At 37.7% G+C, this 18,736-nt stretch overlaps 1 protein-coding gene across 1 annotated transcript in view; it reads left to right on the top strand.

Annotated features, from left to right (window-relative positions):
• Positions 1-17,393, top strand: part of pgbd5 (piggyBac transposable element derived 5) — a 30,191-nt gene extending 12,798 nt beyond the window's left edge. The window contains exons 3-7 of the mRNA XM_015944819.3: positions 2,164-2,298; positions 6,495-6,675; positions 9,034-9,231; positions 10,404-10,509; positions 10,602-17,393. Coding sequence (XP_015800305.1) covers positions 2,164-2,298; positions 6,495-6,675; positions 9,034-9,231; positions 10,404-10,509; positions 10,602-10,797 — 816 coding nt within the window. The 3' untranslated portion in view covers positions 10,798-17,393. The remainder of the gene's footprint in view (positions 1-2,163; positions 2,299-6,494; positions 6,676-9,033; positions 9,232-10,403; positions 10,510-10,601) is intronic.
• Positions 17,394-18,736: the final 1,343 nt, after the last annotated feature.

Raw genomic sequence — 18,736 nt, 5'->3', positions numbered from 1 at the left:
CTGAAAAGACCAAGATGTAAGGTGTCTGCTGTTGATTCCAGCTTCCACCTCAGTGACAGTGCAAGCTCAGTGAACTGTTCAAGGTAAAAAAAAAAAAATTAAAACATTTCAGAATTTTTAAGATATTAACAATTAAATAAGTATGTGATTACATCATGAAGGAGGCTACTGATTCTGCCCTGTGACACTTGGTGGTGACGTGTGAGCTGATTCTCCTGGAAAATAACTTTTACATTAAATATTTTGTTTTTGCTATCAAAAGTAAAGTAACTAATAACCTGCATTATTGCAGGACATTCAGCAAAATATGGACTCTACACCATGAGGCATGCACACATTAATATTCTATAAGAGCACATAAGGTGAGCAACACCACATATTGTACACTGTCCTGAATTTGTTTTCTTTCTGCATCTCATTAGCCTGGCTGATCACCTGATAACTCCTGTCATCTGGTTATGACAGCATGAGGATGTCCTCACACACCTGTAACCTATCAGATCATCTGGCAGAATAGAGAGAGAAGAGACAACACCACATCTCCTGTTCCTGGAAAGCCTTCAGCCATCCTTCGATGACTGAGAACCTCCATCAGCTCTGTCTCCTGTCTGCCTACAATTATTATAATAAATATTGTGTTTGACAAGTTTTTTGTGCTGCCAAATATCTCATTTAGATTCCAGTTTTGATATTTTAATGGATATTTATAAATTACATTGAATATCACATTTTTGTTGCATGTTTAACTAGCTCTATTGTAATTAATTAAACTAGCACCTCACTGTTAAAAGCTCGTTCTAATTTCAAGCATGTTTAAGTATTTATGGACATGAACAAAAACAGGAAATATATATATTGAGATTTATTTAATTAATATAACAAATAAGGGGGAAAGAGTCATCGAAAGGCACATTCTTCTGGAAGTTCCTGATCCTGAGGACACCAGCAGAGACCAGCTGCAGACACCAGAGGACCTAGAACCGAGAGAGCAGCTGTTATTAGTAAATAAATAAAGAAATCAGGGCAGTTTTAGTGGGCTGAACACATTACAGAATGATTTTCTCATGGGGTATTTTCATAACTTTATATGCAGCAGACTGTAACTTGAGCCCAGGGCTACCGGAGAGCTATCCAGCATGTTTCAGTGGATTTTCCTGCTTTAACAGGTTAGATTAGCTGTTAAGCAGCTCAGCTATTTGTTGCTGATTAAAACCAGGTGTGCTGAAGCAGATAAACCTCTAAAACATGCTGAATACTAGCTTTTTAGGGCCGTGGAGACAAACCCTGCAGCTAATCCAATGCTATGGCTAACGGCTACTTACCTTTCAGAGGTGATTCTGTTGGGTCGGTTCTGGGAGTTTCAGGCAACTCACAAGCTCAAAACAATAAGACTCAGGTCCGCTTGTCTCCTCCAAATAGACTTGGTCCCTTTCTTCTCGAGTGTCTGTGTAAGGAGGGGGAGAAACGTCCTCCACTTCTATCAACTGCTCAGAGTGAAGGGAGCTAGCTTCGTCTAGTTAGCCATCGTCTTCGTCACTGCCGCGGCTCCGCCCTCTCGGTCCTCCAGGCAACGCCTACTAATGTTGCATTTTTTAAAATTGATACGTGGGTGGAGAAGGACTCCGAGGCTCAATTGACCCGCTCTTTAAAATATGAAAAAGTTGCATAGTATCCCTTTAATGTATTTTGTGATTTTTTATTTCATTTACTTAAATATTTCATTTATAAAAAGTCAAAAAATTTGAGACCAGTAAAACAAGTTGCATGCTGTCCTCTTGTGTTGCACGATGTTTAAAACCAGTGCTGTAGATTTCATGTTTCAAGTTTCTTCAGAGTGAAACAAAATATTTTAATGGACACCTACAGAGAACTAAAAGCCCCAGGTTGTAATGTGTTCAAGAGCTGCTGTAGCCTCATAATTTTTTAATAACCCCATATTTGACTGGTAAATGCCCAGTTCTTACTGGTGCAATGGTAGATCGGGGCTTCTGATCATCGCTCACTTAAACTTCAATCAAATCACCAATAAAACATTGGTTGACTTTTAACACTTTTGTACTGTCTTCAGACTGTTTAATTACATATTTGAATTCTTTAATCTCAGGTTAATTTCCTGTAGCGATTTAAAAAATAATTTTACAACCATTGTTCTTGTATTTGAAGGTTCTTCATGAGCCGTTAATAGATGAGGATCCTGTTTTCATCACCACCTGTACAGAAAGAGAGCTGAGGAAGAGGAAGAAGAGGAAGTTCAGCCTCTGGGTTCGACAGTGCACCTCCACTGGATTTATCTGTCAGGTAGACTTGCAGACCGATAGAAGGGGTGCGACAGTCAGCAGGGGTTACAATTGTTTTAGTTTCAGGAAAAACTGAAGGGACAACGTGTCTGCTTTGATGCTATTTAATTTTTTTCTTTCAGACTAAATGGCAAAAGTTGAGCGTGGTACATGAAATATGAGAGCTAGAAGTTTCTGTTCTGCCTGAAATCAAAGTCAAAAAGGCTTTCATGAAAACATCAGAGGATCTGACCAAGTTTGAACCTTAATTCTGAGGTTGTTTATGTTGCTTCATATCACAGTTTTCCACACTGATGTGCAAAAGATGCAAGGGTCAGTTTTATAAAGTAGTTTTAAAAGTGAAGTACTTCCTGGATTTGGATAAGATCAGAGCTGCAGCAACTTCAGACAGCTGCTTTGCTGACTAACAATGTTGCCCTTATTCAACCTTCAGTCCTATGCTTGGCTCTTATGTAACACCACATTCATGACTTATTTGCAGGACTGCAAATGTAAAGAGATTGACAGACCTGTCCAACTCTCAGAAACACTGCAGGCTTTCCATAAGATAAGAAGTCCCATCTCACACACTCGTAGTTTTGTTGTATTAATATCCCAGGTTTTTCAACATTTTTCCACTTTCAGACTGCAGATTTTTTATCCTAAAATATACCATTGGCAATGCGCAGGTGTTTTGTATGTGTGCCCTATGGCGTCTTTGACATGAGGCATTTATGTCAGAAAGGTTGGAGAATTTTGCCGCTGGAACTTCTGCTCATAATAATGAAAGTGACTGGAATTGTGCTTTAAAAAACCCAATTAAAGTTTCATCTTCAACATGTTTCTAACTGAGTGTCCTAGTTACTCAGTGATGACCCTGTTGTCAGGGGAAGAATGTGGTTGATGGAAAACAGTTTTAGTTGAAATTCTGTTTTTTATGGCAGATAAATTAATTTAGCATTTAGAAGTAAATGTGGTTTAATTTAGCATTTAGAAGTAAATGTGGTTGGTAGCAAAAATATTTTTGAAAATTCATCATTTATTAAGTCCAATTAGTCCAATTGTGACTTTTCAGCACATGCCGAAGATGATTAGTTGGATTTAGAGTCAGCATGTACATCAAACACCTTTTGTTGTGCATCAGCTCATATTTTTTCCTGTTAAAAAACAACAACAGGCATCAGGAGTACCTCAAAGTTGTGTGTTTGCCCTCCAGTATTGTTTATGTTAATGTTTATGTCTATGTTTTTAGCAGACACTTTTGTCCAAAGCAGCTTACAGGTGATAATCAAGCCAGCAGGTTACCCTTGAGGCTAACAACAAACACTATTTGGTCAATCCTGTGTGGCAGTGAGGCAGCATAATCAATCATAGAGGGAAGCGAACATGGAGTGTGCAGTTGAGTGGGGTACAGGTGCTGGCAGGGTGCTAGTTTAGAAGATGTTTTCTTAATTACAGGGTCTACAGGAGATTCTTGAAAACCGACAAGGAAGCCTCTGTTCTAGTAGTGCTTGGTAGGTTATTCCATACATGAAAAGAGTCTGGATTGTCCTGAGAGTGGCGTAGGCACTGCTAGCCGACATTCCCACGATGACCGGAGCAGCCGGGCTGTGACGTAAGCATTTACAAGAGGATTCAGATAGATGGGAGCTGTACCAAACAGAACTTTGTATCACAATGCTAGTGATTTGAATTTGATGTGTGCAGCTAGCGGTAGCTAGCGTAAAACAACGTGACACCTGTGAGTCACGTTGCTTTTACTGGTTTCCCTTCTTCACATGCTGTATATAGAGGTTCCTGCTGCCATTGCTTCACCAGTTGAAGACAGAAATACAGTTGGCTCTTTGCATGATACGAAAATGATGTGTGACATTAAAGCAACACATTTTTCCCCATTACTCTATGATTCACTTTTGAATGCTGCAGGGAGTTTCTGCAGCTGTGACTAATTTCTGGAAATTGCAGTGCTTTTTAAAGGAAAACAGCTAAATGTCACCGAATTTAGTAGCCAACAACACATTATTAAATAATTAATGATAGCAAAGTCAGTTTTAGTTATATAACCAGTTATTTGCATCTCGAGATGATAGACTTCAGTACCATGTTTCTCTGCTTTTGGCGAAAATAAGAGAGAAAAAAGGTCACTTCTAGATTTCAATGGATTACAAAAAAGAACATAACTAAAATTATCTAAACATTGTATGCTTACAACATCTCTAAAGTATAAGCAATCAAGATGAGGGAATTGTGTTTTTCTGTGAAAAGCCAATCTTTTAATAGGCTATTTGACAACTTTCATCTAAAACAATGACCTGGAAAAATGTACAAACTTGAAGGGCTAAACCAAAGTGAACAGGGCATGCACACTCAGAAAGAGAGAGACAGAGCAGAAAAAGAGAGTGACGAAGGTAGGAGGACAGGCAGAGACACCTGGAGAAAGAAGATAACAGTGTCTGATGTCACAGCTTCACACTTTTTACCCTGTTACTAACGCTGTGAAAAACTGTAGTAGCACAGCATAAAACAAACTCATATTCATGGCTTTTAACTGAACTAATATTTCTCAACTGGAGAACTTTATTTGAGAATGACCTGCCCAAGAATAAAACCATAGCCAGACTTTGGGAGCAATTAGAGAAGTGCCTCTGAAGGACTGAGGGACACAGATAGTACAAGAGGAGGGTTTCAATTTTTTTTTTAACTGGAGGCAGGCCAGAATGGCATTAACAAGGGTGAGTAGCAAATAGAAATAGAATTTTAATTTGACAGTTTTTTTGATGAATAGAAAATAAATAGATTAGTTCATCAATGCACCATACTCCTTGTAATCTTGCGTCTTTTATGTGTAAATAAAGGAGTATTGTGCAGAAAGCATAAATGCTTGGTCATTGGAGTCATTTTGTATTTTCCCATCCATTTAACTTGACTGCAGCCATTTAGCAGACAGTCTGCACACCAACTTATGTCTCCACTGATATATTCTCTTCCTAAATGAAGTGTGTCGGGGGGGGGGGCAAGGAAATAAAATGAATTAGTGAAACAAATCGATGCATTTCCATTAGCCAGTGGATACACACATGAATACACAAAGGTGTGATAACACACTTTATTCAAACAGCTGCAAGACTAAAGTAGACCCCAGCTGATCAGGCTACTGCCTTTCAACCCAACTGAAAGTGCAAAAGTTTCATAGAACTGTTTGCAAACTTTTTTTGGCATGCTTAATATTGGCTCTCATTGCTGATTGTAGCATTGTGTTGCTTTTAAGACTTGGCACGTTGTGCAAAGCATCATGTCTCAGCACACTCTGATCCTGTGAATGTTCACGGCTCCCAGTAGGGACGTGGATTCAGAAACTATTTTGTTTTTCTATTTTGATTCTCTAAAAATTATGAGCATCACTCAGAGCAAGATATTAAATGGAAATACTCGTACTTCCCCAATATGCAATTGAAGAGGAAACCAATGTCTGAGTTTTGCCTCCAGAGATTTAAAACTGGTGAAAAAGTAATGAAATTATAAAGATTATATTTGCCTAAATGTGGCTGAACCAACTCCAGAAAATATGTTACATTTGCATTTAATCATTTGAAATCAAAGTGCAAGTCTGTTCAATTTAACTTTGAAAGATACTGGAAAAATCTTTGTGACTTTTTTTTTTTTTTTCCAAAACCTGTTTCTGGGTCAACAAAGCAGAAAGTATCCACAGTGGGATCTGGCCAGTTGTGTCTTCATTTGCATCCTCTTTAAAGAGCAAGTCACCCCCAAATCAACTTTTTTTTGCTGATAAACTATATAAACGAGTGTCTAATCGTGCTGTAGACACATGCGGTCAATAGTTTGGCACTTTAGTGCATCTTAAAACTGCTTAAAACTGTCAGTGTTGTGCTGTCTTCAGGTAAAAACTGCGCTGCATTTAAATTTAAAATTGCCACCGCTATTGACCAAGAGGTACACTATGATGTTAGCTGGTACATTATGATGTCACATTGTCATTGTGTGTGTGTGTGTGTGTGTGTGTGTGTGTGTGTGTGTGTGTGTGTGTGTGTGTGTGTGTGTGTGTGTGTGTTTGTTAGCAGATGGGCATGACCAAAAGAATCTGAATATCCACAGCCTAGATTTGGACTTTGCATGTTGCCTCCATCTAAACACGATGGGGCTCAATTTAGAAGTGGAATAACGTTTGTTTTTGTACCTATTTTACCGCCTACACTGCAGATCTCCGTCCATCTTAAGGATGGACAGGGTACAGATGGTCTGGCCACCCTGAAGAACAAACCTCAGCTCCACAGCCTTGTGGCCAAACAGCTTTGCCAGAACATCTCAGGCAAGAACGCCATCATCTTTACCGGACCGTCCATCACGAGCCTCAGCCTCTTCTCCAAATTCAGCAAACAAGGTGCACAAACATGTTGTAGTAGTATGTTCTCTCCCACCTGTATCTGATTGGGAGCACAATGCAATATTTCTCATCACATCACCCCTTCACTTTTAAGTGTTTTTTGTGTTTGTAATTTATTAGTAATTTAATTTTAATTGTGGTTTAATGACGCATCCACAGATAAAAGGCACAAAAAAGATGGGGGTGTCTTCTAATTCAAAAACATACACTTAAGGATTTCCATGCCAAAGAAAAAAATAAGAAAAGCTCAAACAAAGCATGAGTTAAAATTTTTTTTAATATAAATTTGTATTTTCCAGTCTTTTTCTCAGCTACACAATCAAATGCTATTTTTCCGTGGATCCTCTTTGTTTTCTTCCGAAATGTTCATGATAATGACTCTAAATGTCCAGGAAGGAAGAGAAAATGAAGTAGAAAGATGAAAGAGTATTTCACATCGCTATTCTCATCACTGAGGATCATGGTGATTGATTATTTCCTTTAGAAAAATTATAATCGAGTGAAATGACTCAGAATAATCTGAGTGGTATAATAAGAGGTGATTGCACTCTCGAAATACTAGAGAAGGACATTTTGATTCTCCCTTTTATCTCCTTTAGCAAAGGGAACATCGAACAGTCATTGTGAAAAGGAAAAAATAGATTATTCCATCCCATAATTATTTGTAGCTTCATCTTTTGCATCAGTGTTTGTCTTCTAATTAGAATTTATGCTTAGATTTTGTGGTATTTTGAAGAAAATTTGACCCTGTATATATTTTTATGATATGATTAATAAAAAAGCCTCCATTTAACACCTGATGGGAGCTGATTAGGAAAAAATCATGATGTTTTTGAAAAGAATAAAGAAAAATTTGCTTTTTCAATCATGCATTCAAGTCAGGAGTCTAAAAACGGTGGAAGCTGAAGAAGATGTTTTTCATTTTGGTTTCTGAGTTGACCTCGACTCAAAAAGCACAGCTGGAATTTGAGTTTACCAAGTAAAAGAGGAAAATTCCAGAGATAAAATTGTCATTTGCCATTCTAATTTAGTGAAGCTATTAACCTCTTTGTGGGAAGACGTCCAGCATTTTTATCTTGTAGAATTAATTAGCATTTAATTATCCTGCATTATTCTTCAGCAATGGCTGTGGACGCAGATGGAAGAAGTTTAAATCTGCTCACGATTGTTTTGCATCCTCATATTATTGTAAGAAATAAAGATATGGAATTGTTGTTTAGAGATAAAGAGTCTGTTCTTTTTGTGCAGTGGCAAACATTTTTTTTTTCCAATTTAAAGATCAGACTGATGTGGAATAGTTTTGTAAACATGCATCCATCCATATTTATCCACTTACCCGGAGTCGGCTTGCGCGGGCACTAGCCTAAGTCGAGAGGCCCAGACTTCACTCTCCCCACCCACTTGGGCCAGCTCTTTTGGGGAAATCTTAGGGTTTTCCCTGGCCAGGTGAGAGACATAGTCCCTCCAACATGTCCTGGGTCTTTCTTTAGGTCTCCTCACGAGTGTGCCCGGAAAACCTCACCAGGAAGGCATCCTAACTAGATGCCCGAGCCACCTCAACGGGCTCCTCTTGATGCGGAGGAGCAGGGAGTCTACTCCGAGCTCCTCTCGAATGACCGAGCTTTCACCCTATCCAAGGGAGAGCCCAGAAACCCTGCGGAGAAAATTTTGGCCATTTGTATCCGTGATCTCATTCTTTCAATCACTACCCAAAACTCGTGACTAAGGTGAGGGTAGGAACGTAGAACGACCGGTAAAACGACAGCTTTGCCTTCCGGCTCAGCTCTCTCTTCACCACGACAGACCGGTACAACACCCGCATCACTGCGGATGCAGCACCAATCAGCCTGTCAATCCCCCGCTCCATCTTTCCCTCAATTGTGAACAAGACCCTGAGATACTTAAACTCCTCCACTTGAGGCAGGACCTCATCTCTGACCCAGAGAAGGCATTCTACCAAGACCATGGTCTCAGCTAAACCCTCCCACTCTCTTTATGGGTGACCCCGCAAGGAAAGTTGACCATTGAGCAGGGTTGATGGTTTATCCCTTGAGGTCCACATGGCAGGGGTGAGGTGGTGCTCACTCCTCACCCCTGCCACGTGGACCCAAGGGATAAGCCATCAACCCTGCTCAATGGTCAACTTTCCTCGCGGGGTCACACCCATTAGGACAGTGGGAGGGTTAAAGGAGTTGATCCTTATCCCAGCTGCTTCACACTCTGCTGCGAACCGCTCCAGCGAAATCACTTTTTGGTCATTTTGTAACATTAATAAAAGTGTCAATTGAAATTCTACAAAGGTCTTATCTTCATACAAATTGAAGTAATTTGAATTCTTTCTTTATCCCACTCCAGATATCTACTGCTGTGGTTTGTTGAGCACCAGGAAAAGTGACTGCACAGGTTTACCACAAAGCATGCTGGTCTGCAGCTCCACACCAGCACAGCGGGGCCAGTCCCGTGTGATGATGAAAGGAAGCATGTCTCTGATCAGCTGGTACAACAAGGGACACTTCAGGTTCCTCTCCAATGCATACTCCCCAACAAAACAAGGTGCAAAAGAAGGAAAGACATTAAGATCTTTATTTTAAAAGTGTATTCACATGACTTGCAAATTTCTGCAAAAACAAGCTTTATTGACATTTTGAAATACAACATACCGGTAAGTTAAAATTGGCACGTCAGTAAGCATCCCGTCCGTCCACTCCCCTTTTAAAGATTGACCACAAGTTCTGGATGGAAATCAGGTGTCAGGAGTTCCCTTTTCATGGAACCAAAATATTAATGCTTTCACTTTAGCCCAAGGGTCTGCCACTCTTTCAATCCAAAGAGCTGTTTTTTCCACCCAAATAAAACTTGTTTAGAACTGTTAAATGAGATTTATGTGATGGAAGGATGAGGCAGAGTTAGTCATTTTAGATTAAAATCAAGATTGCTAAGAAAGGCAGAATTCTGAGATTAAAGTCAGGATTCTGAAAAAAAGATTCAGATCTCAGATATGAGTGTAGATTTATTTTTTAATATGGGATGTTGACGCTTGTGAGAAATCATAAAAAACAGGAATAGCTCTAAAAATACACAGCATTAATTAGTCTACCCCCTTTATTGGAAATTATTCCATCAAAGAGTAAGCTGCATAAACCTTTTTTTTCCATTATATCTATATATAAAAGTATGAATTTGTTTATCATTCCTATGGTACAAGAGCCACAGGCTGCAGATCCCAGCTTTATCTTTAAGGGACGGTGCTCCATGATGTTCATGGGTGGTTGGAGGAGTTCCTCTGGGAGGATATTTAGTTACCGTTCTGTATTCGTGTCTGTTTTTGAGGCGAAACCATACGTGAGTTAACATTTACTGAGAAGCAGCCCCTACTGTTGGCATGACATGTGACTGATGGTATAGTGCTCACCTTGTCTTCTCCATACATTTTTTTCTAGATGCCCCAAACAATCAGAAAAGAGTTTTAATTAGAGGAAATTTAATGCTTTTGCCTGAGAAGCCATTTTCTGCAAAGTAATGATGACTGCAGGTGTTTTATACAGGTAATCATGGGGTAAGGAGGAAAAACTATGATTAAAATAAAATAAAAACCTCTTTTTAAAGCCTTCAGTTTACTGTACTAGCCCAGTCGGCATGACAAAGTGATCGCCGGTGCTGAAACAAAGTCCAAAAAAAACTAATTATTTCTCACTTCATGTTTGTTGTCTGTGTGTTCTTGGCAGGTCTGATCATTAAGAGGAAAAGTGGTGAAATCCCATGTCCCTTGGCTGTTGAGGCATTTGCAGCTCACCTCAGCTACATCTGCAAATACGATGATAAGTACAGCAAGTATGTGCAACATCAACCAGAACTGAAGTGTTCTCCGACATTAGATAGAAAAAAAAAACTTAGCTGTAAGCTGCTATTTTTTTGTCCCACAGGTATTTTATCTTCCATAAGCCCAACAAGACCTGGCAGCAGGTGTTCTGGTTAAGCATCAGCATCGCCATCAACAACGCATACATCCTCTACAAGATGTCCGACGCCTACACGGTCAAACGCTACAGCCGAGCGCAGTTTGGAGAGAGACTGGTCAGGGAGCTGCTGGATCTGGACGACTGCTCTCCCACACAGTGAGAAAGAAGAGGAGGAGGTGGATGAAGATTTAAGGAGTATGTGGAAAAGAAGTAAACATAAAAGGAAACACAATCCTTGACGCATTTATTTACACTCTGTTGTACAGACTCCTTGGTCTGTGTCAGTGTGATGATACCAAATCAGTGCCAAGGCTTTTTCCCCTTTCCCTCTAGTTGTTTTGTTTGTGTTACCCTATAAATATCCACTAATACACACACACACTTAATGTTAAGGCTAACCACACAAACTAAATTTGTCAGCTGAAGCAAAGATGAATAACATAATTTCACTTTTGTTCCAAAATGATGTCAACTATAGTCTTATATCACATCTAAGAGTGAAATTAGTTAGTTAGCCTTGAGGTTATAAAACTACACATGCATCAATATTAACACTCTGAAAAACTAATAATGTCCAATCCTGGAACAAAACCCTAGAAGCACTGCATGCATCAAGACTCTGGATTGTGATAATATAAATACATTTTTTGTTCTGTGTGAAAATAATTTCTGCTCCAGGTGAGCTTTGAAAAGTTGTGTATGTGTTTAGTAAACGGAACTGCCACTCGTGTGTGTGTGTGTGTGTGTGTGTGTGTGTGTGTGTGTGTGTGTGTGTGTGTGTGTGTGTGTGTGTGTGTGTGCGTGTGTGTGTGTGTGTCTGTGTGTTTGTGTGTGTGAGTGTGTGTGAGAGAGAGACATTGAGCCTGAGGATGTAAATGTATGGCACTTGTGACCCAAATGTGTCGTGTTGTTGCACACTGTGCTTGCTGCCGGACAAATGTCGGTGAAGACAAAGCCACACACAGCAGTGTGTGGCACCAAGTCCCTTACGTTTTTTCATAACATGCCTCAAATCTCCAGCCTCGGCCCCCCAAGCAGAGGTTTATTTGGTCATTAACGACAGGACCGGTAAATAATGATAAATTAAAAAAATGCTGTAAAAGTATCTAAACCTCGTAAGTAAAACCATTGGTTATTTGACTAAATGCTATAAAAGCAGTTATAATTGAGTAATTTTACATGTTTGCTAGCAATATGTATCACTATATATTTTTTGAAAATGTTCTTGTTATTGTACCACACTGCTGCCTGTGGCTTGGCAAAAGGCACCTTTGCATTGCTTCACTAGGTGATCACATCTTCATGCTGGAACATTTTTTTCTTTTTTAGATTTTACGTGAAAAGTTCTGGTGTGTGGTCGCGGTATCCGCATGGTTTTGATGTGTGATTACCTAAAACAGTGACACGATGGAATTTTGTGAGGCAGGACTCATGCACTTTTCTCCCCTCCATCATAGTCTTGCACTTTGAAATCTGTAAAATTTGTATGAACTGTTTCCTTTTAGTTTTGACTGAAAGTAAATGATTATACATTGCTCTTTTAGGTCAAAACTATAAAAAATACTAGAGAAATGAGATGACTAATTTTATGTAAAAACACAATAAGTAGAACTCTTAACATCAAAAGAATTTCCAGTGTACCGTTAGGGAGCAAGTACGTGTGTATATTTTGGTTTTAACTTACTGTGAATATGTTGATAAGGACTAAGTCACTGAGACTTAAGATTGTGATTTTTTTTCTTTTCATTTTTCTCACTATAATCCAAATCATTAATGTGTGTGTAAACCACTGAATGTCTAAACAATGTCCACTATCAACTAACTCTGTTTATCTCACATATATGTCACCTATTTGTTAACTCATGATTTTAATACAATGTTTGATATCATGCCATGGTGGTTGTTTTCACTTGATGAGACAAAAACTCTAAAAAAAAAAATACTGAAAATATATTTTATCAGCTAGAAAATCTAACCAGTTAAGCATTGCTATTGGTTATCCACACCAGTAGGGGGATCTTAACAGTAACAGTGCATTGTTTGTTTCAGTGGCAAATCAAAATTGTGTACGTCAATGAATTTATTTTCTTTCTAGGTGTCTAAAATAAAGAATTGTTTGATCTCAGTAGGGAAAAGGAATTCTTAAAAAATAAGGCTTCATTTGTAGAAATATGGGCAGATCCCAAAAATCAACATACTCGCTTTGACTTGACCTGTTTCGTGTTTTTTTTTCACCTGCAGATGTTTTTTTTTATTTCAAATGCAAGAAAGTAGGATTTAAAGATGGAACTCTATCAAGCGGTGAACAAAATAAATGAGAAGGAACATAGAAGCTGCAAATGAAGAGATGGATTGAAGGAGCAATATGTGAGAATTCTACAGTGCCAAAATCACAAAACAGTAATATCTCAATCCTGTTGGAACAGATTTAATTTCCTGTCGGCTGGGGGGTTGTCAGTTTTTCTCTTTTTAAAAATCTTTAAAAAATGGATGTAGTTACTGTTTACAATTAGTGAGTTTGTGAGGTTGCCGAATCTGTAACAAGCTAACACTGCAGCACCAATATTTGTAATTCAACATCACCGGCAGGCAAAAAGTTCCAGAGTTGAAGAACAGAAGCTGGTAAAGAAGAAAAGAAGAAAATATCATTTCTATAGCGTGTCTCAAGATAAAAATCACGAGGCTCTTCACAAAAACAAAAAATACAAAAAATGAATTTATAAAATGGTTAAAAATATATTTAAAATGAGCAAAAAATAGACAATTGTGGTTAAAAAAATGTAAAGAAAGAGAGAGAGAGTGAATAGGAAAGAGGGAAATCAGTGGATCCTGAGGAAGGTGGAATAGGTGGGGAGAGCAGAATAAAGAGAGAGTGGTGAAGAAGGTCATACAAAAGCCAGCTTGAACAAGTGCGTTTTCAGCTGCTTTTTAAAGGAGACCACTGAGTCCACTGATCTCAGGCTCAGAGAGAGAGAGAGAGATTTCCAGAGTCTGGGGGCCACAGCAGCAAATGATCTGTCACCTTTGGTCTTTAGCCTGGTGTGCTGCACAACCAGTAGGCTTTGGTCACTGGACCTCAGGAACCTGCTGGGGGTGTAGGGACTAAGAAGAAAAAATAATAACGTGACTGAGGAGGAATTGGAAGACATAAAGAGATCACTAAACTTCATGTCAGAAGAAACGTCAACAATCTCGAAGCAGCAGAAAGCAATATTGGAATTAGTAAAAGAGATCAAAGACTTGAGAAGACAAAATTAAGAAGAATTGCTATGCTGGAAATTCGAGTGTCTGAGCTGGAACAATACTCTAGAATAAATGATGTAATAGTGACTGGACTTGAAACAATGCACAGGACTTATGCTAGGGTAACAGCAGCAGAAAGTAGAGATCCACCAGAGCATGAATTAAACAGCTTAGAGAAACAGGTAATAGACTTTCTTGGCAGCAAAGGGATAAACATAGATAGCAAGGATATAGAGGGGTGCCATCCTCTTCCAAGTAAGAACAAAAATCAGAAACCTGCAATCATTATCAGATTGGTGAACAGAAAACAAAAGAAAGAATTGCTTAAACAAGGAAGAAAGCTGAAGGGAACAAATGTATATATAAACGAACACCTGATTAAGAAATATGCAGACATAGCAAGGCAAGCAAGACTTCTGAGAAAGCAGAAAAAAATACAATCAACATGGACCTCAAACTGCAGTGTTCATTAAATTGAACGGGTCTCCAGAACAGGCAAAGATTTTGGTTATCAAAGAAATGGCAGAACTAGAAAGATACAAGTGAATAATATGGATAAGAAATACTGATAAATTAAAGAAAATAAAAATTATGAAGAACTTGCAGGCTACCAGTAGGGCTACTGAATAGTAAAAAAATGAGGAAATAAATTAGTTTACATGGACACAGAGGAAAAAATATATGATATTGATAATAAGATAGATGAAAGCTTTTTTGATTTAAACATAAATTGTGATTATTATGAAGATGAAAAATTGAACAGTGAGATAATCACAGGAGATAGGCTATCAATTATCCACATCAACAGTAGAAGTTTGTTTGGTAAATTACAAATAATACAAGATTATTTCAGTAAACTCGAAAATAAATTAAGTGTGATTGCAATAACAGAGACATGGCTCAGGAACGACATGATGGATGAAGTTTATTAGAGGGATATGAACTTTTTTTTGCTAATAGAACATACAAAAGAGGAGGTGGGGTAGCTTTGTTTATTAGAACAGATTTGAAATGTAAATTAGTTGAAGACATGACAATGATTGAGGATGGGGTCATGGAAGTAATAACTGTGGAAATTAATAATAATACATCAAAAAATATCCTGGTTGGTTGTGTTTATAGAGCACCTGGTGCTTGTATTAAGACATTCACTGAAAGAATCAGTGAATTGGGTGATCACATAAAGAACAAAACCTTGCTCTTGTGTGGAGACTTTAATATTAATATAGAGCTGCCTGCTGGACAGAAAACAAATGATTTCATCAATTCTATGTACAGTTTAGGATTATTTCCGTTAATCACCAAACCAACCAGGATCACAGCACATAGTGCTACTATAATTGATAATATATTTACAAATAAAAAAGATGATGTATTGAGGAGTGGGGTATTGATGGCCGATATTAGTGATCATCTGCCTGTCTTTGCAGTAATGAAAAATAAACAATTGATAAAGCAAGAAACCTCGTTAAATTACAAACGAGATAGATCATTTAGAGCATGGGAAGCGCTAAAGAAGGATCTTGAAATGCAGAATTGGGAGGAAGTATATGTAAGGGATGTCAACACTGCATATAAGTCCTTCATGAAAAAATTGATGAAATTATATAATAATAACTGTAAATTATTCAAAAGTAGTGGTAAAAGGGTAGATCAACCATGGATGACTAAAGGAATAAGAAATGCATGTGCAAAAAAAAACCAGCTGTATAGGAATTTTTTAAAATCACAGACAAGAGTAACAGAAGACTGATATAAAAAATATAAAAATAAATTAATAGCATTAATTAGGAAAAGGAAAAAAGATTATTATGGTGAATTATTGGAAAAGAATAAGGCTAATACAAAGGCTGCATGGGGAATAATAAATAGTGTGATGAACAGAAATAAAACTAAATCTAAGGTACCAAATTACTTTGTCAAAGACAATGTAGACATTTATGATGTAAAAGAAATCTCTAATGAATTCAATGATTTTTTTGTAAATGTAGGGAGGAGTTTGATGGGTCATGACACTTTAATTGAAGACAATTTGAGTACAGTAGTAAATAATGTCAGTAGTATTTTCCTTGGCAAATAGAAAAAGAGGAAATACGAGAAATTGTAAAAAACTGTGGAAATAAGCGATCAACTGATTGTGAGGATTTGGACATGATGACTGTAAAGACCATAATAGAATCTGTTATTGATCCTTTTACTTATATATGTAATTTGTCACTTTCTACTGGAGTCTTCCCTGATGCTATGAAAATAGCAAAAGTGGTTCCACTGTTTAAGAATGGTGATAAACATAATTTCACAAATTATAGGCCAGTGTCACTACTTCCACAGTTTTCCAAAATACTAGAAAAAGTCTTTGCATCACAGTTGGATAAATTTATTGAAAAAAATATGATTTTACATAATGAACAGTATGGATTCAGGACCCAACATTCAACAACAATGGCAATAATGGATTTAACAGAGAAAATATCTGAAGCGATAGACAATAGAGAATACTTTATTAGTGTTTTTATTGACTTAAAGCAAGCTTTTGACATTATCGATCATTCAAGGTTACTGCAAAAATTATATCAGTATGGAATACGAGGGGTTGCTCATCAATGGGTTAGACGTTATTTAGATAACAGAAAGCAATATGTTCAGATTAATGGCATTACATCAGAGCTACGAAATATTGCTTATGGAGTGCCACAAGGGTCGGTCCTTGGACCAAAATTGTTCAACCTGTATATTAATGATTTGGTAAATGTGTCTGACAAACTAGGTTATGTTTTGTATGCAGATGATACAACATTGTTTTATTCAGGGTCTGATATAAATGAAGTAACTAATGTGATAAATATTGAACTGATAAAAGTTAAAAACTGGTTTGATATAAATAAATTAACACTTAATCTTAAAAAAACTAATTTCATTCTATTTAATGACAAAGAAAATATAGACGTAATATTAGAAATAGATAACATGGAAATTCAAAGGGTAAAAGAAATCAAATTTTTGGGAGTAATGATTGATGAAGCTCTAAGCTGGAAATCACATATAGGCTATATAAAAGGTAAAGTGGCCAAAGCCATTGCAGTATTATATAGCGTAAAGTTTTTACTAAATAGTGAAGGATTGTTATTACTATACAATGCACTGATTCTGCCATACTTAAATTATTGTGTAGAAATCTGGGGAACTGCATATAGAACGTATACACAACCTTTGTTTGTTTTGCAGAAAAGAGCAATGAGAATTATAGACAACACTCATAGTACAGCTCCATCTAACCCATTATTTATAAAATATAAAGTAATTAAATTTCATGGTTTGGTCAACTGAAGAATATTGCATATAATGTATAAATCAAATAAAGGTACATTGCCAAAGAATATTCAGCATATATTTGAAAAGAGAGATAGCAGTTATTCGTTGAAGGGATTTGAAATCTTCAAAAAACCTAAATTTAGAACAAGAATGAAGGAAATGAGCATATCTGTGAATGGTGTGAAGTTGTGGAATTGCCTGGACAGAGAATGGAAAGAGTCAAGAACTCTAAAAGTGTTCAGTCTACACATTAAATCACGTGTGTTGAGTGTATATGACAACGGACAATTGATGTGGACATAATAATTAACAAATGTGAACAGTTACGGGACTGAAAGAACTGGTGAGGGACTGCACAAATATAAATTGATATTTAAGTTTAAAAAGGGGGCAGAAATAATAAGATTGTTCTTCTATCTGCTCCCTTTCATTCAAATATACATTGTGTTTTTATGAATATTGTTTAGTATCTGTTGTGTTATTTTTTTATTGAATGAAATAAAGATAATAAAAAAAAAAGATCACCAATGTAAGATGGTGCTTGTCCATGTAAGGCCCTATAGACCAGAACCAGGATCTTGAAATGAACCCTGAAGTTCATAAAAGTTTATAAAAACCACTTATGGAGGGAACAGGATGAGAACCCACTGAAGAATGAGGATAAACCGGCCTTAAAAAACTTGGATGGAGAAACCGCGTTGCAACGCGGCCTGGCGGGAATGCGGAACTGGCACTCAAGTCGCCAAACAAAGGATAAGAAGCTAGAAGCTCACGCCAATGTTTACTAGATAAACCACGCTTTAAGAGAAGTCTTATTCTCACCTGGATTCCTGCTCGTTTACCTCTTTTCCTCCGACGTTTTCCCCGGGCCGGATAAACATTGCTGGAGGCGCATGGGTTGGAATCATTGTTTGACTCCCGGCCAGTGCACCACTCAGATAACCAAACAGGGAGGTACGTCCTTGGTGCATCTTGGGCGATCATGAACGAACTGAAGGACAAAAGAGTCTGGTGATCATAGGAGATGGTAGCAGGGACACTACTGAAGAGGATCGCAGGCAGGAGCAAGGTGGAAAAGAGGAGGTTAGTGGAGAAAAGTTTGAAAAAGTGGCCGGTGACCGAGGCTAAGCCAAGCACAGGCGCCATCTTGTTACTGACCGGAAGCAGTCTCTAAAGATGAGCGACCCAGAAGTTGTACCCTGAAGAAGCCACACTATCTTTTTGTTTACTCTAATATCTGGTGAAACAGGCTAGAGGCTAACATTGAGCTAATAATGCTAATAATGAATTAGAACAGCTGGCATGGAAAATATCTCAAGCAACTTTTTCTATGAAGAAATACTACATTACAGTATATTCAATGTGTGTGAAGTGAATAATGAGTCAATCCCAGCATTTTACTTCCTTTAATGAGTTGTTCAGATCTATAACAACAAGCTAACAGCAAGACAGCAAACACCCACACTTCCTCTAATGCTGGAGAAAAAAATACCATAATAAGTGTGGTAAGGGCGCCCTACCGTAAAACACCCAAGAGTGCTAAT

The sequence above is a fragment of the Nothobranchius furzeri genome, chromosome 12 (assembly GCF_043380555.1).
Source record: "Nothobranchius furzeri strain GRZ-AD chromosome 12, NfurGRZ-RIMD1, whole genome shotgun sequence".
Taxonomy (NCBI): domain Eukaryota; kingdom Metazoa; phylum Chordata; class Actinopteri; order Cyprinodontiformes; family Nothobranchiidae; genus Nothobranchius; species Nothobranchius furzeri.
The sequence above is the reverse complement of the archived record's forward strand: the minus strand, read 5'-3'. Positions and strand labels throughout refer to the sequence as shown.